At 42.4% G+C, this 22,464-nt stretch overlaps 1 protein-coding gene across 1 annotated transcript in view; it reads right to left on the reverse strand.

Annotated features, from left to right (window-relative positions):
• Nucleotides 1-1,009: 1,009 nt before the first annotated feature.
• The window catches only part of scarf2 (scavenger receptor class F, member 2), a 79,001-nt gene continuing 57,546 nt past the window's right edge, over nt 1,010-22,464 (reverse strand). The window contains exons 7-11 of the mRNA XM_072588051.1: nt 20,795-20,898; nt 17,154-17,271; nt 15,117-15,241; nt 9,297-9,449; nt 1,010-3,430 (exon numbers count right to left, since the gene is read on the reverse strand). Coding sequence (XP_072444152.1) covers nt 2,202-3,430; nt 9,297-9,449; nt 15,117-15,241; nt 17,154-17,271; nt 20,795-20,898 — 1,729 coding nt within the window. The 3' untranslated portion in view covers nt 1,010-2,201. The remainder of the gene's footprint in view (nt 3,431-9,296; nt 9,450-15,116; nt 15,242-17,153; nt 17,272-20,794; nt 20,899-22,464) is intronic.

The following is a 22,464-nucleotide window of genomic DNA, read 5'->3' on the forward strand; positions in this document are numbered from 1 at the left end:
GCACTTGGTTCATGGCCTCTAGTGCCCTGGCATTTAAAATATTCATCCAGAACAAAAGACATTTGCAATACCACTGCAACCCCAACTTAACTGGAAGTGAAATCACATTTGAGTTTTGGAAATGTGTATGACACTTCATGCATTTCTGAAGACAGCAATGAGAGTGTGCAAGACTCCAAGTGCTCAGCACTGTGGACAGCAGATACAGAGGGTGACCTGGAAGATCTGGGGAGCCTCTGCAGAAGTTAAGCTTTTTGAAAATTTTCATCAGCAGTAATTTCGCAAAATGTGACATGCTGTTGGTTTTGTCACCCTCACTAGTGCTAGAAATAAGCTGAAAATGTTTTGCTGGAAATGCGCAGCAGGTCAGGCAGCATCCAAGGAGCAGGAGAATCGACGTTTCGGGCATGAACCCTTTTCCATTCCTGAAGAAGGGCTCATGCCCGAAACGTCGATTCTCCTGCTCCTTGGATGCTGCCTGACTTGCTGCGCTTTTCCAGCAACACATTTTCAGCTCTGATCTCCAGCATCTGCAGTCCTCACTTGCTCCTAGTGCTAGAAATATGGCATACCATTCCTCAGCCAGAACCCACGGAATCTGGAAAGGATTCATCAGTTGAAACTGCAATATGAGTGTGGAAGAGCAGATATCGCAAGTGCTTTGATGGAATGACAAGTGTAACAAATTTGATGCCGAGCCCAAACTTACAGGATGCCTCAACGTCAGTTCAAACCTTTTCAAGTTCTCCCAGTGAACTCCTGCCTCAACCTCTCTCCCTGTGTAAGTGGCTTGAACAGGGGGCAGTGATGGAAGCCATGTCTGACTCTGTCTGTTGAGGAGATTTCAATGGAGTTCCCTCTCCACATTCCTCTTGCTCCAACCCTCCCCAGTTCTCCAAATGCCCTTTTTGTGTCGTAGGCTTCCACTGCTTCAGATTTCTAACAACGAGCAGCTTAACATCTATTCAACAATAAATAGTCAAGTGAAGAAAAAAAAACAGGAGATGGCTAAAGAAAGAAAATGTTTTATTCCTTTTGTTTGAAATTTTTAATGATTGAAATAAAAAAATATTTTACAAACATCATTGTATATAGAAAGCAGCTGGGACACAGTGCGTCAGGAGTCCCAGTGTACTGGCAGCAGCACAGTATCCTGGGCGAAACAAAGCTTTTCCCTGACAATTATTCAAAGATGGTGAAATGGCAAAACCTTGCTGAGTGTCTCAAGTAGTATGCAACACTGTAAATATGTCAAAAATACTTGAAAAACTAAAACTATGTTTGCGAGCTACCGCAGAATGCTCATAAGACTAGCACTGTGGCTGCTGACTACCTCACTGTAGACTCCAGTCTCTGTGCTCCAGTGCGTTCTGTCAATACAATGAACTTTTTAAACTAAGCTGACCCTTTCTGCATCAATCATCTCTGATCTCTTGGGCTAACTTTCCAGGACCTCTCTCCCAACTCCAAATTAGTTCAAACAGCATTGGGTCCTTCACCTCCATGATATTTTAGTGCTAAACTCCCTTCACTCCCTGCTGCTACAGCCCTCTGCCAAAGTTACACAGGTAGCTGGTTTGCACTGAGCTAGTTTCACACACTGCAATGAGGCACAAAGGCAGCATCTTTGGTCTTTTACCATTTTTGTTTTCAGTCAAAATAAACATCAGAAGAACCGTAAAATAATAAAATACAAAAGCCAGCAGTTCTTTACTGAATAGAACAACAAAAAACGTTAAGGAGATGAGATTTTCCTTTTTAGAGAAAGCTTTGCTTATGCAAAATTTAATCAAAATATATAATGTCATAAAAACTCCAATTCTACAGTCCATAGAAAGAAGCCTATCTCTAACAATAGCGGAAATGCCAGAGGCTCTCTGTACCATTACTGATCATCAGTCACAGGCAGTTGTACGGTTAAAGGAAAGAAGACACTGCTTTTAGTCATCTGCCAAGGTATTGCCAATCCAAAATTTAATGCACTTTTGGTAATGTTCGACCATCAAGGAGGGTTAAGTGACACGTGAATATATTAGGTTGAAAAGTCAATCATTTTCATTTTGCCTCATGTTGAGTGGACGGGCTACAGCACTGATCCACAATAATGGCTGTGCTGTCCTGGGTTTTACAAGTGCCTTTCTGCCTGGATTTTCCATGAAAGTCAATGAGGTGAACAGGAGCAGAAAGTGTTTGATTTTTGGTTATGACTCTTTAACAGCCAGCACCTGAGGTGGCATCACAGCTGTTTTAGGCTGTGAGTCCAACGTTGCTTCTTTGCTGCGCTTCCTGGGCGGTTTTTTAATGGGTGTCCTTTTAGGTGTCTGGTCACCTGTTTCCTGTTTGGCCTGAGTACAGTTCACTCCATCCTGCTCCTGGTAGTTGCAGCTTTGCCTGTCCTCCAGGGTTGAGCACCTGTCATTGCCTGCTGTCGTTTCCTGATGTTCTGGAGAAGGATTTATCATTTTCTGAAGATTGGTGGACGTTGGAATGATGGCTTTATTTAGCTTCTGGTTATTTGCACCGAATGAGCGTTTTGCTTTCTGTGGTGGAGTAGGCTTTTCCCTCTGCTGCTGAGGTGAAATCAGCCCATTTTGTCTCATGTTAAGCTCTGACTTATTTTGAGTCTTTTCTTTGAGTTGAGCCAACATATTAGCTGTCTCTGAGGGTAGGTGGGGGTGAATGACCTCTGGCCTACCCTTCGCATGTGGTGGACTGCGTGGTGATCCTTTCTCTTCTGCTACACTCTTATCATCGGGCAAAGTCCCAATTCTTTTCAGAGCATTTTGGACAGCACCATTGAGATTTTGCATCTGTTCAGGACTCGCTTTATTTTTCTGCACTTTACTCCCACAACTTATATCGTTGGGAACTGTTTCTCTTGCCCGGTTGAGACCTTTCTCTTTGTGCCTCATTTTTACCTCTGAGGTGCTTCTCTTCTCATCTTGCCTGCCATAACTCCCAGCACATGACTCACTTAAATTCCTCCGTCTACTACTGCTTGTCCCATGATGGCTCTCGACTTGGTTGGCTGCTTTATCCAGCGATGGTGATCTTGTCGCTGATGAGGTGTTGAACTTGCCATGAATCCAAGATAATTTGGGCTTGGTCGAAGGGTCAGGTGGGGGAGGCTTGGTCCTCTCAGGTGATGGGTGCTTGCCACTCATGTTTGTGTTTTTGCTGCTGTTGGTGTTTACACTGACATCGCTATCCTTGGACTGCTTAGAGAGCCGTGCTACCTTTGCGTACACGGCCCCACTGGTGGACCCAGAGCCATTGCTAGAGGCTTCGCTGTCTGATAATTTAAGCAAGAGCGATTCGTTGGGGTCACCTTTCAGGCATGTGTACTCCCCAGCATCCTCTTCACTGATTGGGGGAACTAGCTTTTCTGCCAAGTTCACCTTCTCCCGGACACTGTTCTCCAGAACACTCTCTGTAAAACCAAAGCAAATCTTAACGTGAGAATGTTTTTACAGTCACTGACACTACACTGTAAAATCCAATCACCGAGCACCAAAACCTCAAAGAAGAATGACTGGCAATCTTTATACCCTTCCCTCTCTCACCTCCATAAAATGTTCATATAAAATCTTCACCTTTCAAAGAAATTGGAAAGATATATCTTAACCTCTTACTGATCAGACAGAAGAATTACTACTATCCATTCAGTTGGCAACAATTTGTTACAAAGATCCTTACTTTGAATATAAATGGAATAAGTTTTTTTTTTAATTCAACCTGCTCAGGCATGCTGCAATACGTTTCTGATACAGGTAGGACTTGAACGCTAGCTGAAATGTGGGGATGCTACCACTGTGCCAAAACAGCTCTCAAGTTATTTTTAGTCAAGGAACTCAGACATTTCATAACACTTCCAGGATAGGTGGCATGTAAACCTAACGCTTCTGGACCAGAGGTAGGAACATTGCCACTAGGCCTCAACTCCTCCCAGTGGCAGTTAGCAATCCATTATCTCAAATAATAGGTACCAATTACCACCTACTCTTCTCTCAATTCGTAGTAAGGATCTTCATTGTCCCACTTGAGAATGAGGTGGGCAAGGTGGAACAAGTGTCAGAATGGGAGTTTTTAGATATTGTGATCTTGGGCTCCATAAGTTTATGTTTGCAAAAGGACAAGGGGCAAGCAGAATAAGAACAATTAGTTTGTGGGAAATGGTACTTCTGGTTCTGGCCCAGATAAATGGAAATGAAGATTAACAGGCAAAAAAAAAATGTATTTAAATGATGGACCACATTTAAAGACAAGATGATAATCTTGAGCTTCATTGGCCATCTATCCACCCATTCCATATCCTTTTGTCTGCCTGGAACCCCCCACAGTTAACTATGTTTTCAAGTTTTGTATTATCTGCAAATGCTGAAACTGTCCTTTGCACAACAGAATCTATATCAATAAGGTAGAATTAGATGTAGATCATTGACACATGTCTACCTAATAAAATGTTGCTGGTTCATAGTCAGTTTGTTTAATTAATTGGCAGTTTGGACTGTGATCATAACTAATAATAGAGGGGTGATGAGAATAATGCTGTTGATGTGGTGTACATGGACTTGGAAAATGTTATTGATACAATGCTCACAGGTCTGCCAAGAGACAAAGTTAGAGGTCATGAAATAAAAGGGACAGTAGCAAAAGGGATACACATTGGCTGGGTGACAGGAAACAAAGAAGTAAATGGGTGATGATGGATTGGCTTAAAGGATGTTGTGCAGTTCCCAAGGGATCACTGTTAGGATACTAACCTTCCTGACATATATTAATGATTTAAACTTCATGTACAGAGCACAATTCAACATTTTCAAATTACCTGAAACTTGAAAGCATTGAGAATAGGCAAAAGGCCATCAAACTTCAATGGAACAGACAGACTCGTGGAATAGCAGAAAAGTGGCAGTTGAAATTTAATGGAAAGATTTAATTCTGATAAGAAGATTGCGGAAAGGGATGATTTAAAGTAATAATAAACTACACAATTCTAAAGTGACTGCTGGAATAGAGGGATCCGGGTGCATGTACATAAATGATTGAAGGTGGCAGGACAGGTTGAGAATGTAGTTAATAATGCCTGTGTTGTCCAGGGATGTATCTACAGAAACACAGGCCAGGATTCAGTGCTCCACACACGAGATGTGGGAGCAGGGTCCTTTAAACCAAAAGTAACAAGATCCACCCCAAGTTTGCCAGATCAAGCATCAATAAGTGCTGACCCAGTGAGCTTCTTGTTGAACCAGGAGTCTCTCTGTTAACATGTTGCCCCACTCAAGGCTGCTAATCACAGGCTCACAGCCTCAAGGAGCTAAAACGTACTGAGAGAGTCTCAGGCTGTGCTGCATCGGTTGCACTGTTTATGTTTGGGAGGAGATTGCAGGATGTGGTCCATGGTGAGAGGAGAATCAGGCTGATCAGGATGGGCAGGGCTTAATGTTCCAGGATACAAATGCTGCAGGAAGGATAGAAAGGGAGGCAAGAGAAGAGGGGGAATGGCATTTTTGATAAGGGATAGCATTACAGCTGTGCTGAGGGAGGATATTCTCAGAAATACATCCAGGGAAGTTATTTGGGTGGAACTGAGAAATAAGAAAGGGATGACCACCTTATTGGGATTGTATTATAGACCCCCCCCCCATAGTCCGAGGGAAATTGGGTAACAAACTTGTAAGGAGATCCCAGCTATCTGTAAGAATATTAGGGTGGTTATGGTAAGGGATTTTAACTTTCCAAACATCGACTGGGACTGCCACAGTGTTAAAGGTTTAGATGGAGAGGAATTTCTTAAGTGTGTACAAGACAATTTTCTGATTCAGTATGTGGATGTGCCAACTAGAGAAGGTGCAAAACTTGACCTACTCTTGGGAAATAAGGTAGGGCAGGTGACTGATGTGTCACTGGGGGAGCACTTTGGGGCCAGCAACCATAATTCTATTTGTTTTAAAATAGTGATCGAAAAGGATAGACCAGATCTAAAAGTTGAAGTTCTAACTTGGAAAAAGGCCAACTTTGATGGTATTGGGCAAGAACTGATTGGAGGCAGATGTTCTCAGGTAAAGGGACGGCTGGAAAATGGGAAGCCTTCAGAAATTAGATAACCAGAATCCAGAAAAAGTATATTCCTGTCAGCGTGAAAGGAAAGGCTGGTAGGTATAGGGAATGTTGGATGACGAAAGGAATTGAGGATTTGGTTAAGAAAAAGAAGGAAACATATGTCAAGTATGTACAGGATAGATCGAGTGATTCCTTAGAAGAGTATAAAGGAAGTAGGAGTATACTTAAGAGGGAAATCAGGAGGGCAAAAAGGGGACATGAGATAGCTTTGGTAAATAGAATTAAGGAGAATCCAAAGGGGTTTTACAAATATATTAAGGACAAAAGGGTAACTAGGGAGAGAATAGGGCCCCTCAAAGATCAGCAAGGCGGCCTTTGTGTGGAGCTGCAGAAAATGGGGGAGATACTAAATGAATATTTTGCATCAGTATATACTGTGGAAAAGGATATGGAAGATATAGACTGTAGGGAAATAGATGGTGATATCTTGCAAAATGTCCAGATTACAGAGGAGGAAGTGCTGGATGTCTTGAAACGGGTAAAGGTGGATAAATCCCCAGGACCTGATCAGGTGTACACAAGAACTCTTTGGGAAGCTAGAGAAGTGATTGCTGGGCCTCTTGCTGAGATATTTGTATCATCAATAGTCACAGGTGAGATGCCGGAAGACTGGAGGTTGACAAACGTGGTGCCACTGTTTAGGAAAGGCAGTAAAGACAAGCCAGGGAACTATAGACCAGTGAGCCTGACCTCGGTGGTGGGCAAGTTGTTGGAGGGAATCCTGAGGGACTGGATGTACATGTATTTGGAAAGGCAAGGATTGATTCGGGATAGTCAACATGGGTTTGTGTGTGGGAAATCATGTCTCACAAACTTGAATGAATTTTTTTTAAGAAGTAACAAAGAGGATTGATGAGGGCAGAGCAGTAGATGTGATCTATATGGACTTCAGTAAGGCGGTTGACAAGGTTCCCCATGGGAGACTGATTAGCAAGGTTAGATCTCATGGAATACAAGGAGAACTAGCCATTTGGATACAGAACTAGCTCAAAGGTAGAAGACCTGGGTGGTGGTGGAGGATTGTTTTTCAGACTGGAGGCCAGTGACCAGTGGAGTGCCACAAGGATCGGTGCTGGGTCCTCTACTTTTTGTCATTTGCATAAATGATTTGGATGCGAGCATAACAGGTACAGTTAGTAAGTTTGCAGATGACACCAAAATTGGAGGTGTGGTGGACAGCAAAGAGGGTTACCTCAGATTACAACAGGATCTGGACCAGATGGGCCAATGGGCTGAGAAGTGGCAGATGGAGTTTCATTTAGATAAATGCGAAGTGGTGCATTTTGGGAAAGCAAATCTTAGCAGGACTTATACAATTAATAGTAAGGTCCTAGGGAGTGTTGGTAAACAGAGACCTTGGAGTGCAGGTTCATAGCTCCTTGAAAGTGGAGTCGTAGGTAGATAGGATAGTGAAGAAGGCATTTGGTATGCTTTCCTTTATGGATCAGAATATTGAGTACAGGAGTTTGGAGGTCATGTTGCGGCTGTACAGGACATTGGTTAGGCCACTGTTGGAATATTGTGAACAATTCTGGTCTCCTTTCTATCGGAAAGATGTTGTGAAACTTGAAATGATTCAGAAAAAAATTACAAGGATGATGCCAGGGTTGGAGGAATTGAGCTATAGGGAGAGGCTGAACAGGCTGGGGCTGTTTTCCCTGGAGCGTCGGAGACTGAGGGGTGACCTAATAGAGGTTTACAAAATTATGAGGGGCATGGATAGGGTAAATAGACAAAGTCTTTTCCCTGGGGTGGGGGAGTCCAGAACTAGAGGGCATAGGTTTAGGGTGAGAGGGGAAAGATATAAAAGAGACCTAAGGGGCAACATTTTCATGCAGAGGGTGGTACGTGTATGGAATGAGCTGCCAGAGGATGTGGAGGCTGATACAATTGCAACATTTAAGAGGCATTTGGATGGGTATATGAATAGGAAGGGTTTGGAGGGATACGGGCCGGGTGCTGGCAGGTGAGACTAGATTGGGTTGAGATATCTGGTCTGCATGGACAGGTTGGATCAAAGGGTCTGTTTCCATGCTGTACATCTCTATGACTCTAAAAGCAAGGGCAAGGGATTAACTTTCAGTGCCCAGACAGCAAAGACACTAGAAAGCCAGTGATACTTGGAAATGAAGATACTGGCCATACTGGAACACTATTTTGATGCATACAAAATTAAGTTGGACCATTCACCAATTTTATTGCTGTTCTTTCCTTCTTGGTGGCTACCTCCTCTAGCTGCACCCTGGCCCTGAGTTCCACCAGACTGGAAGTACCACCTCACCCTGTCCAACCCTTCAACTCAGCAGGCATGTGCCATGGTTCCCTTTGTTGGAAAGAAGCTATTTTCTCACCTGCCAGATAGCAGGTAATTGGGCCAATGATAAGACAGTCTGAAGTGGCTGTTAATTGATGAGTTAGGAACCTTAATTGGTGGTGGAATGGGATGGTGCCTATGGGCTTTATTGCCCAGAACTTAGTGGCTGAGGTGACAGGCGGTGGATTAGCATCCTTCTAGGGTCAACCTACCCAACTATTTGTCCACCTTGCCACTTCCATTGTCACCTCCAGGGAGAGGAAATTGCACCCATTGAGTTCACAAGCAAAAAAGTTAGATTGAACCTGTAGAAAGCACTGATTTGACCTCAGCTGGAGCATAATGTCTAATTCTAGACACCACAATTTAGAGCATGTGTAAAAACCCAAGAGAGGATGTAGACAAGCTTAATGACAATTCAAGGATGAGGAAATTCAGTGATGTGGAAAGATTGGGACTGTTCTCCTTGGAGAATCGATATTTGAAAGATCATGAGTGGTCTACTCAGCTTTTGAGTATCAGAAAACACACATGTAAGGTAATTAGCAAAGGAAGCCTGGAGATGTTAGAAAAACTTTCTCCACACATGGTGAGGATCCAGAATGCACTGATTCAAGGTGCGGTGAAAGCAGCATGAATTGAGGCTTTTTGAAGGAATTGGATCATTATATTGCCAGGCTATGGGGTAAAGCCAGGGGATAGCTTTAGATGAGCAGTCTCATCAGAGGATCAGCACAGACATGATGGTACAATGGCCCCTTTCGATGCTGTAACCATTCTATGGTTACTGCAGAAGCTGAGATGTGATGATAAAACTGGAGCTTTGTGTCTACATGCAACCACTGACATCTGTACTCACCTTCATGAGGGACACAGTACACAGGACCGTCATCTGCTGTATCAAAAGAGGAAAAAGAGCCATGGGAAGACCAAGATGGAGATGGCTGATCCATCATAGATGGTGGCTCGATGAAGCTGCAGTTTAAGGTGTTTTCCATGTCATGATGAGCCACTAGAAGAAGAATCAAAGATTGAGCAAAAGGAATGACTGAGTCCAGCCTAAAGAACCATCTGCACATTACAGTCACCTGTCACCAATCAATGACGTGCCTGCAATGTGACAGTTGAGAGAAATGTCAAATGACAATTGCACCATATTAACTTGTGTTATAGCATTCAGAACTACACCACACCCCATTAAAATATACTTAATATTTTAACCCCAACAATCCTGGACTGAGTAATATTTAAAATATCTCATACATTGTGTAATAGTCTTCCTTTTGTCTTTTTAAACATATATTGCTTGGTCTTACTTTTCTGCCTTAAAGTCCAGATTTATGCTATTTATCTGTACTGGAAAATATTTTATGCACTCTTACCAAGGTAAAGTAAGATGTATGAGTCCCCATAGCCCTACTGGATCCCCCATAGAGCTGCTTTCTCATTAGAGACAAAGAGAGAAGGCTCATTCTGATTTAACCGGAGGATCACTGTGCATTAAATGCTGGGAGAGGTTGAGGACAGTCCATCATGGTAACCTCAGCTTGTGGAGGAATTGAACCCATGCTACTTATTTCTTTTAAATTAATCTATTTTTCTAATTAACCTGTTCTGAATGTTATTATATGCCTCTGGAGCAGGTGGGACTTGAACCTGGGCCTCCTGGCCCAGGCACAGAGACACTACCACTGCACCTCAAGAGAGTCCCTTGACCCCATATTATTGGCATCACTCTGTAATGCAAACCAGCAATCTGGGCCAACTGAGCTCATCAACCCTCACTTTCATGCTTTTCTGACCTATTGACCATTGTAAGCCTCATAAAATATGATCAGGTGTCGGTGTCATATTAATTGTATTTGACTATATTCAGTCAAAGGACAATAATTTGGGTTTCCCTAACACACAAGAAAATACTGCTGAGGATTCTTGTGCTGCAGTGACTCTACCTCTGAGTCAGGAGGTCTGGTTTCAAGTTCTGCCTCATCCAGAGGTGTGTGATAGCATTTTGGAAAAGGCTCACTACAAAATGTCAAAGCAAAGATACTGCTGAATTTACAATTTGGTTTAATTAGGAACTATGTCCTTGAAATGCTTAATTCTACATTAATGGAAGCCTGAGTAAAGGTTGGCTGCTGTACTATCCTCCACCAGGAAATCAACCAGGCAGCATGTCAATAGGTCATTCAGTGGGACAGCATTATATTATGAAAATCCACTGTTCTGTGACTATCAAATGGGACTACCACCTCCTATTCTGATTATGCTATATCTGTGTCTGACATTCCCCATGCTTCCCTCCTGCAGTGAATAATGATTCTTGACTAAGTGTAAAACGGTGTTGACATGGCATGAGCACAGGATTTAACAATTGCTTCTGCTCCACATGACAAACTCTTGAAGATACTTCCTCTAACAGGACGAAGGCAGGAGGGTGATGAAATCCACCATTGCCTGCCCCAGTCTTTTGCCCTGACATAGCCTCATGTACTTTGTGCCCTTCTCGTGCTGAACGGCATTTCAAATTGGGAAGTCACAGGATGCTAACTAAACTGTTTACTAACACAGATGTAATACCTTGGTGATGCCACAGGAAGATGTGAAGAATTTCTAATCTTTGCAATTTTGCTGGTGTGTTGCTTTGATGTGGTTATGCCATTAGCTGTAATAGCAGCTGTGGGTGATTATGGCTGATCTGTGCTAATCATGGCCTCCACATCTACCTCCTTAATACACAGCAACTGGTGCAGGAAAGAAAATAATATTACAGGCAAGCTGCCAGGCTGCTCAGATGAAGCCAAGCATTAGCTTTCTGTTAGTACAGACTAGCAGCAGTTTCAAAACTAACAATGGTGGACTAGACTCGGGAATATGGTCATTTTTGGAGACCCAGATCATAATAGGCTGCAATGTTCCTTACGAAGTTGGTGAAGACTAATTCCTGGATTATGTTGGTGAAGACTGTTGAATGAGGTCTTTTGTTCTGCTGAGGAGGACATTAAGTTCCAACTAATTTGATGATGTCATAAAGATTAGGGAGGGGACATTTGGAGAACAGATATAAGTTTCAAAGGAACAGACCTACTATTGAGGTCACCTCATAGTCTTTACAAAAATGTCCATCTTACCAATCTGACTTGTATCTAGTTGATGTCACCTTGTTTAAGAGAAAAGGCTCTTTTTGTTAGACTACCTAATGGTTTTCTTCTGGCACACTGGACAAAGCGGGTCCTCAAAATCAAAAACTAAAAGAAGGACAGTGACAGCTAAATTCGTTCCAGGTGACCAAGCTTCGAGTCAACTCATACAATATGAGGAGGAGGGAGGGGATTCATCGTGCAACAAAGACTAGATTGGTTTGTTTTACTTTGCCTTTATGGCACACTTCCTTCATTTAAAGATGTCATTCTGAGGATGATATTATCAGCTGCGAGTGTTAAATAAAGAGGAGAGGGAGAAGGTTTCAGCAGAGTGTAAATGCCAGCATAAAACAGTGGACCAAATGACCAATGTTAGTGCTATAGACTCTATGCAATACTTTAAACATTTTTTTTGATGACTCTTCCTAATATCAAACAATTTGTCTTAATAACATTTATTTCTGAACTAACTCCCGTGACACGCCTCGGAACATTTTTCTGTGTTAAAGTCATTCTATAACTCCAAGTCATTGTTGTTGGGTCTGTGACAAAAATAGAGTAATTTTGTCCATTCTTCATGAGCCTTCAGGCTGCGTTGCCTAATGTTACTTGAAAAGCTGTTCCTTTAAGAGGCGTTCAAAATGACAGCCACATTCTGGACAATTGTTTATTTTTCTGATCTTGTCTCAAGTATATGAAAACAAAGCAATGGAACAACTGATATAACAAATATCAGCTTTTTAAAAAAAATATATGTTGATATTAGTGTTGTAAATCATAACATATCTTATTTTGATAGACAACCTGGCATTATTCTCTAATTTGGATGGGTATAAATATAAACATCTTGTTAGTCTTTTTTGCCATTAAGAGATGTACATCGCCATCTGTTTTGTACCAATGACTTCTAACAAATATTTCTTCAAGTTCAAAGATGGGAGCATTCCAATTAAAAAGATCAGAGACACAAATGATGACAGAAAAAGTTTATATTCAGGGAATGTGTAATGTCTGCAAATTCAGTGTGCTATTGAGCAGAATTTAATCCAGTCTATCACATTGGCAACTATGGGGGCTGGACTCAGTGCCAGTACCCTGCCACAGTTAAGCATCACCCCAAATAAGCCAGAGGATGCAAGAGGTTGATGTGAAATTTGTAGCTGCCAGTGGCGGCTTGGTATCAATGAGAAAATTGACACGCAATATCTCCCAAGTCCATTGCAATTCAGAGGTGGCTCAGTGGTCAACTGGGAGCCACAGGGCTTTCCTTTGTCACCCCAGGACTGCTCAGCAAATCTTGCTAGATTTGCTTTTGTTTTTGAGGTGGTTCAGGGGCAGATGAAAGAGTTCGGGACCTGGGAGGGGATGTCCTCAGAAAGTGAATACCACCCTTCAGCCTGCGATCTTCAGCCTACCCTCACTGGCCCGTGGCCTGGAGCCATTCTGCATTCCCCAGTGAATGCATTGTTCAGCCAATGCTCCTGGTATCACTGATGGCTGTGAGGTTCTGCTAGTCTTTGATTAGCCAGCAGCACCTCTTCAAGTGGGGCTTCCATTGCCAGAGATCTGATACCTAGATAAGGACCAATGGTGGCCACTTGTGTACCTGAAGTTCAGCAAGTACTATCGGGCTTTCCCCAGCGCACTACCTGGAGTTTGGTGGAGTGGGGTTTCTCCAATCAGTGGGCAAGACAATCACTGGGCCAGTTAAATCCCGCCCCATTGTTTCTGCTCACTATTCCTCTTGCTGCTTAATAGACCCATTTGACAATTTTAGTGGAGTGAAGCTTTTCTACTAATACAACAATAAAATAATTTATTTTCATGTAACACCTTTAGATATAACAGCTAATCTTTCAATCATGTTGTAATAATTAAGTCAGCAGCATGAATGATAAAGTCCTCAATATGATGGAACCCAGTGGGACTCATGCCAAAAATGTTCAAGCAGCACCTATAACACACAACCACTGAGCACCATTTCACACACAGTTGCTGATCTCAGAACAAAGGAAATTCTACCAGAGAGCAAAAGTTGGGAACAAAACCCTGAAGGAACAGTTTCGAGTTACAAGGCTTGAAGAACTGCTGCAGCATCCAATGAGCAGACTGCAGGATAAGGCTGGCAGAATGCACTAGAGTAGAAATAGGTGTGCGTCGTGCCCAATATTCAAGGTAAAACAAGCACAGTGCATACTAATTTATGTTTCCAATTTAGGGATGGCCTGCTACATATACAATGCCCCTTTTTAGGCAGCTCAGTTGGAGTGCAACAGGCATTGGCACCATAACAGTATAGAAATACGAACAGGAGTAGGCCATTTGGCCCTTTAAATTTGCTCTACCAATCAATCTGATCATGGTTGATCCAACATTCCTCACAACCTGACCCATTCAGGAATCAGTCTGTAAACAAGTCCAGACTAACTTCTAACTATTTTCACACAGGAACAGGTAAAGGTGGGCTATTTAACCTCTTGAACATATTACAAAATGATCATCTTGATCTTTGTATTTAATTGTACTGAACATTAAAGTTACAAATAAATACCCATTGAGAAATGGTTTGGGGTGCCTTTCAAGATTGAAGACATTACAAACCTGCAGGTCCTGATTGGTGAGGACACTCTGAGCTAATATACAGAGAGCACAAATGGTGGGGCAATAATTAAAAATGGGATAATGTCTATAACTACTACATCTTATCTAGGGTTAATTTGGATTTGCATAACACAGTTTCAAATAGTTACAGAAAAATATAAAACTATTTTATTTTGATTCAATTCCTGGAGAGTTAGGTTTGAATATTTTATACAACAGTTTCCAATGAAATAATCTTGTGTTTTGTAACAGGAAACAGGCTGTTTAGAACTGAAACCAGGGTAATGTCTGAAAAATGTTTGGGAAGTAGTATCATTCTCTGACTTGTCCATTAATAGGCCAGCTCCTGGTCTGAATGCTATATCATTAATTACATTGATTGCAAGGGAATAAAATGTAAAGATGTGGTGTAGGGAATAACCATGCAGGTGTGGAGATATAGACAACACAACATGAGGCAGACTGAACATATGGGACAATGGAATCAGCCAAAAGAGAAAGGCCTCAGGATTAAAACATTCTTTCAGAGTGATATAAGAGCCTCTGGACAGAAGAGAGAAGCACATTAATTTTGTTAAGAAAAAAGCTCATTTTCCTGTGAAATTTTTCTTCACTAAAATAACAAGTGGAGAAGAATTCCTCTTGTGTATAATAGAATGGTAAGCCTGTTCTTTATAACTGCAATGCAAAGGGCATCATCATCAAATATATTAAGTGTACAGTATAGGTCCTGAATCAGGCATCAAAGGAATTTCCATCCCTTTCACATCCCTTTTCTTCTTCAAATATTGACAAATTTTCTGTGCCCTCCAAAGATTTGTTTTTGTTTTTCATTGGTATTCAACAATTTACAAACTTTTCTTCATATCTAACAAAAAGCACCAACTGGTATACATTGAACATTTTTAATTTTGGGGCAAGAATTGCCTACTCACCAACAACCTTTGGGAACTTTTGGTGCTTAATGGGAATTCTAGGTAGCTTGGTACTGATCTGGCTAAAGGTGCCCCTCAAACGTCTCCGTGCCTGCTTTCCTCTGACAGCGATGGCTTGATTGGAACTGGCATGAGACAAAACACACAATGTTAGAGAGATGGGGCCGAACAGAATGTCTCTGTCATTGATGGGCCAAAGATACACAACAAGTGATGCACTGGATGCCACTCACGTTAATGTACTCCTGCTAGTAATATTCACAAACAGTTTTCTTCCTTTGTCATATCACATATCCAGTAGTAGAACAGATAACAGACAAGAAATCTCTGCTAGGAGATGTGAAACATTTTACTTTAATTCTCAATATTAAAGTGTAGTGATTAGAACGAGATGGACCTCATTGACCACGAGGTTCTTGATTGGCGTTGTTAACCTGGACCAATCAGGAAAGCCCTGGCTGACCAAGATAACCAGGGGTAAGATAATGTGGGATTTGGGGTTCATCCGCATTTCTCTGTGAACTGGTTGTACAGTGGGATTTGGCCTTGCTGCCCCTGTCCATTGCTGTTCCTTGCAAACTGCTGCTTATTGTTCATTATTGACTGTTTGTGTTTTGTACAGTCTGATAAAGTAAAATATATATACAAACAAGGAATTTAGAATCTCTTCGGTTCAGGGGACTGACTCTGTGCTGGCTGACCACAACCAGAGTATTGTACACATGTAAATAAAGGGTGACTTGGTGGCAGGATACCAGCGCTATGATTTCACAAATTCTACCCTATATTGTCTTCATTAACAACAGATAGTTTGATAGAATTCTCAAATACTATCTGGGAGTGTATTCAAGAGAGAGATTTGTTATTTTTTAGATATATTAAAAGGCATTAAGGCATGGAAGACAGAGGGAACATGACGTGAGGATGGAGGATCAACCTTCCTCATATTGAATGGTGTAGCAGGCTTAAAGAGCTTAATAGCTCTATCCAGCTCGGAGTTTCTACTTACATACTATTGATGTGTTTGATAAGGTAGGGGTTTGGGCTGAGGTGTAGTCTATTTGTTTTTCATGTGGCTGTGGCATTTGATTATGTTTTAGTGAACTTCAGGCTGAGCTTTTTTTCCATCTTTCAACAAGGGAATATACATTCTTGGTGTTTCTTCTTTTAAACGCCTTTTCACATTTTTTACAAATGAGATTGATCATTAACTCCATACTGAAATATGTTTCCAGTGTGTAACAGGACATTAAAAATTAGATGAGAGAATTAGCTCACTCTCACATAGAGCATATAATGTTGAGTGAGTGAACCTACCTCCACACCCACAAGAGGCAGTGCTAAGTTTGTTATCCCACCCAGACATACATTGGGCAGTTTCCTCTGTATTAATCTATTCAGTCCCACAGGGGGAACACTTTTGATTGAATTAACCTTTTCACATCCATGGGGAAGCAAATCTATTAATCCACTCACCTCAATAGAGATCAATGCTGAATAGGATAATTTGACCACAACTACAGGGGCCAGTTCTGAATGAGTTAAATTGGTCATACATGTAGGGGACTATATGGAATAGGGTTAAATCAGTTACATCCATTAGGGATTGCACTGATTCACCTCCTGCTCAGTATAGTGCTGAGTAAGTTAGCCCAGTTACATCTGCAGGAAATCATTGGTTAACTAATTAGAACACTGACATTCATAAATAGGATAGGAATCAATGTAATATGACACTGCTTAGTCATCAGTATGTGTTCCTTTGTATGTTTCAGAATTAATGACTCAGGTGTTCATTGCAACAGACTAGATGTTAACATTAGAAGTTAAAATTATTTCCAATTGAACCTGGAAGTAGTAAAAGTAAAAGACCTTCATCTCATTAGTCTGTGCTGAACTCAAATTTCAGTATGAAAGTGACAAATCAAATTTATTGATCCATTGCATCGCTCACTCTCCTTTTGAAAAATGCTTATCGGAATTAGTCAACAGTTCTCGATTACTGGAGAATCGGACATTGTGCTGTGGAATACTCACTCATTATCCCGATTCTTCTTGTGACAAAGACAGTAGCAACACAAAAACAGCAGAAGCAGGAGCAGAAGGAACAAAACCAGAGCCCCAGCTGCGATGACACCTACTCTCCCATTGGAGCCTGTGGGTAAAGAGGAAGAAAGAGTAAGCGACAAAAGCCCACACATTGTAGACTGCACCATTGGGTCAGACGAGCAAAGTGTATCAGAATATCACTATGAGGGTGATGAGTGAAGTATTACAGAGAGGAAAGTATTAGATCTTGAACTGGTTGGTGAGAAGTGTACAGGACATCCTCAGTTAAAATTGCAGTTGGGTTCCAGAGAATGCCATTTAAGTGAAGCATTAATTCCCATAGGAATCACTGTTAAAGCTAGAGTTAGAATCCATTGGAGCTTCCTGAGTACAAAATAAATTAAAACATTACATCTGTACCTGCTAGGTTAAGATATAGTACCATCTGTAACTTAAATATCTAAATTCCTACTATGGTAAATTATTTAAAGTATTTAATTGAATTTTAATGTATTTTAATTAAATGTATTTAATTGCTAACGTAACATTATATTTGCAGTATCTCCTGCAGCATACAACTTGGTCATTCATATTATACATCCAGATCCTTTTCTGTGATCTAGCCTTTTGTCAAAACAATTCTTTTCAAGGAACCTTCTTAGGATTTTCTTGAAGGCTACGCCATTATTTTCTGGGGCTTACATCTTGGTTTTGAGGGGCTGCGTTTCCATTTTCATAAAACCATCTTGTTAGTTGATGTAACCATGTAATAACAAGACCTTCCAATTTTGAAATGAAGGCTGGCGTATTTGGACACATACAGAAACAGAATTATAAGAATTTATCAATATCCTCGATAATTAACTCTCCATGAAAACTAGTACCACAGCACACAATGAAAGTATTAATTTCCCAGATGCAACATCATAGTAATTGCCACAAAGCTAGAATTTCAACTGCTTCATGAAGTCAACTCATCACCACTTTGTCATGGATCAACCAAGATGGACAATAAATATCGGCGTCACCAGTGATGCCTACATTCTATGAGTGAATAAAAACAAATGTTTAGTTTCTGGTCAATGGTAACCCCCCCAGGATGTTGATAATGGGGGATTCAGTGATGTTGATACCATTGAATGACAAGAGGAATTGGTTAGATTCTCTTTTGTTGGAGATGGGCACAGCCTGACACTAGCGTGGTGCAAATGTTACTTGCCACTAGACAACCCAAAACTGGGTATTGTCCAGGTCTTGCAGCACTTGAGCATAGACTGCTTCAGTATCCGAGGAGTTGCATATGGTGCAGTATGGCAATTATCTCTTTAATATATACCGCCACCTCTCCTCTTTTCTTTCCTACCCTGAAGATGTTTTGTGCAGGAAATTTTAACAGCCAATCTCATCTCGATGGAGGCTGATACTGATCAATTAGCAACAAAACTGTCTCATGAAAGAATAAAATACTATGGCCACACACGGGTGCTGGGGAACAAAAAAAAACTATGGCCTTTTGAAAAAAACTCAGTGCTGAAAAAGAACTTATCAGGAGAACATGGCACTTATTCAATAATCCCCTCAGAATCAAAACAGACTAATGGTTCTGTTATCTGTGATTTATTCCAATTGGTCATCAAGTCAGATAAATATAGAGATTGTCACGATCCTCATGTGATTCCTGGCTATTGCACAGAACCTACTATATCCAAATACATATAATCTCAGACAAAAGTGGCATTCATTGAAGTTTCTGATTTAACTGCAAGTAATGCTGGAGTTCCTCACGGCAACAGCCTCTGCTCAACCATTTTCAACTATATCAATGACCCCTACTCTGTCACAAGATCACATGTGGCACAGTCTGCTGATAATTCTGCAGTCATTAGCTCCATTCACAACTCCTTCAATAATGCAGGTGACTTGCCACACTCCAACTAGCAGTAGAGTTCCATCTTGGGAGATTTGAGGATGTGGATAGTGCTGAATCCTTACCCATCTTAGCTGTCTGCTTTGCTCTGGACCAAGGTGCTGTAGTCAGTTCCCATGGTGACTGGTGCGCAATAGCCACTCACTTCCCAGACATCGCACACAGTTCAATACAGCCTAATTAGATCCCCAGAGCTTTCACAAGAGTTTGCTGGCACAACACAAGGTTTCCTGCTGCCAAACATCGCCTTTCTATCAGATGGTGCATGCATATGAGCCTTGCTAGTGATTAGCAGCTTGAAACAAACCAGGAATATTCCAGGTAATCTCAGTCAGGGAAGCAACAACCTCTGCGACAATTCACTGGCATGGCCTCAACTACGGCAGGCAAGACCTCTGGTCCTGTTTAGTACCAACAGCCGCATGCTGGGGAAAGATGAGCGTCCATAAAAATAATCGCCATATTCATGTAGTATTAATTGTTTAACTTTTTAAGCCATCTGGTTTGCTGGCTGTGTCATAAGAGCCACCGAGAGTAACTGTGTACACACTTGACACAGGAGGAGCAGATACTGAGTGACTGTGTACAGACTGACGCAGAAGGAACAGGTACTGAGAGAATGTGTACAGACTGAGACAGGAGGAGCAGGTTCTGAGTGACTGTGTACAGACTGAGACAGGAGGAACAGGTACTAAGTGAATGTATACTGACTGTAACTAAGTACCTGCTTCTCCTGCATCTGTCTGTACACAGACTGTACTGAGTGACTGTGTACAGACTGAGACAGGAGGAACAGGTACTGTGTGACTGTGTACAGACTGAGACAGGAGGAGCAGGTTCTGAGTGACTGTGTACAGACTGAGACAGGAGGAACAGGTTCTGAGTGACTGTGTACAGACTGAGACAGGAGGAACAGGTTCTGAGTGACTGTGTACAGACTGAGACAGGAGGAACAGGTTCTGAGTGACTGTGTACAGACTGAGACAGGAGGAGCAGATACTGAGAGACTGTGTACAGACTGAGACAGGAGGAACAGGTTCTGAGTGACTGTGTACAGACTGAGACAGGAGGAACAGGTACTGAGAGACTGTGTACAGACTGAGACAGGAGGAACAGGTTCTGAGTGACTGTGTACAGACTGAGACAGGAGGAACAGGTACTGAGTGACTGTGTACAGACTGAGACAGGAGGAACAGGTTCTGAGTGACTGTGTACAGACTGAGACAGGAGGAACAGGTTCTGAGTGACTGTGTACAGACTGAGACAGGAGGAACAGGTTCTGAGTGACTGTGTACAGACTGTCTGAAGAATTGTATTGTAAATTGGAGTGTTGTTTTCATTTCCTACTGCGGTAAGTGATAACCTGAGCAAAGTGTGTGCAATTACCCTTGTGTTTTGCTGAATTCTTGTTTGGGACACTGTTCTGTCGGCACCACGTTTTCCTACAGAGACATGTGAAATGCTGATGTTCTTGAATCATTACCGAAATAGTGTTTATCTTTGAAGCCAAGGGTTCTGAAACTCTCCTGAACAGAGCCATTCTAAAACATTTCATCACATGTTTGAATCTGTTAGCAATTGAAAGACTTCTCTGAGCCTGTAATCCCTCTCTGCGCACGGAGAGAGAGAGATCACTGTGAAGGCTTTGGCCAAAAAAAAAAGTAGTTTTTTCTTGAATCTCCACACGTCCCGATGAGCTTACCCAGAATGCATGTACCATGGACAGGGTCACAGTCTGCTTCGATACAGGGGCAGGGATGGGCACAGTTAGCTCCATAGTGTCCCAAGGGGCAGGTCATGTTGCAGCTGTAAAGGAAGGGGAAATTTCGGTTCAAGAAACAGAGGAATTGTTAAAATCTTCAAGCTGCAAATGTTTTGCATGTGCAATATTTCGACCACACTTAAAGAATTATCTTTTTGTTCTGCCCATGACTCAAATGTTTGCACAGAACCACAATTAACCTTTTCACTCTCCCAAAATTGATTGGTTTCTCCTGCTCGTTGTCCTTTTATTTGCCCAATCAATTGAAACTTTATACCAACTTAAACAGAAAATGCTGGAGAACTTTGACAAATCGGGCAGTGTCTGTGGAGAAATGCTGCCCACCCTGCTGAGGTACTGACTGCTTTTATTTCAGATTTCCAGCATTCATTTCACTGTCAATCGACCATTTGTGTTAAGTCGAAGTTAGCTTCTAACCTCAAACGTTACAGTTATACCTCACCAATCACAGAACGATGAGGAGAGGGTCAGCATTCTGAGTTGGGTCAATGACTGTAGATTAGCAGAAAACTATCTGAATGATGTTGGAGTCAGCAGAATCACTGACTGTGGTACTGGGGGTAGAGCTTCTCTCGTATCATGTTATGAATATTGTATTTCTGAGGAACTACAGGCTCTTTTGCTGACAATCCAGCATCCTTTGACACCATTCCACAGCGTCAAGATTCGCCTCCCTGCTCCATCTCCACTGCCCAGCAGAACAAAGCTCTAAACTTAAGATGTGAGTTCTCCTCTTGAATCGATATTGTGAAGTCAGCCTACATTCCTGCTTCTCCCATGCTGGGTTTGTGCTTCTGACATACTCTGACATATCCTGAACATTACACACTCCGACACGGCCCCAACATTACACACACCGACACGGCCCCAACATTACACACTCCGACACGGCCCCAACATTACACACTCCGACACGGCCCCAACATTACACACACACCGACACGGCCCCAACACTGCACACACCGAAACGGCCCCAACACTGCACACACCGACACGGCCCCAACACTGCACACTCCGACACGGCCCCAACACTGCACACACCGACACGGCCCCAACACTGCACACACCGACACGGCCCCAACACTGCACACACCGACACGGCCCCAACACTGCACACACCGACACGGCCCCAACACTGCACACACCGACACGGCCCCAACATTACACACACCGACACGGCCCCAACATTACACACTCCGACACGGCCCCAACATTACACACTCCGACACGGCCCCAACATTACACACACACCGACACGGCCCCAACACTGCACATACACCGACACGGCCCCAACATTACACACTCCGACACGGCCCCAACATTACACACACCGACACGGCCCCAACATTACACACTCCGACACGGCCCCAACATTACACACACCGACACGGCCCCAACACTGCACACACCGACACGGCCCCAACATTACACACTCCGACACGGCCCCAACATTACACACTCCGACACGGCCCCAACACTACACACACACCGACATGGCCCCAACATTACACACTCCGACACGGCCCCAACATTACACACTCCGACACGGCCCCAACATTACACACACCGACACGGCCCCAACATTACAC

The sequence above is a fragment of the Chiloscyllium punctatum genome, chromosome 17 (assembly GCF_047496795.1).
Source record: "Chiloscyllium punctatum isolate Juve2018m chromosome 17, sChiPun1.3, whole genome shotgun sequence".
NCBI lineage: Eukaryota > Metazoa > Chordata > Chondrichthyes > Orectolobiformes > Hemiscylliidae > Chiloscyllium > Chiloscyllium punctatum.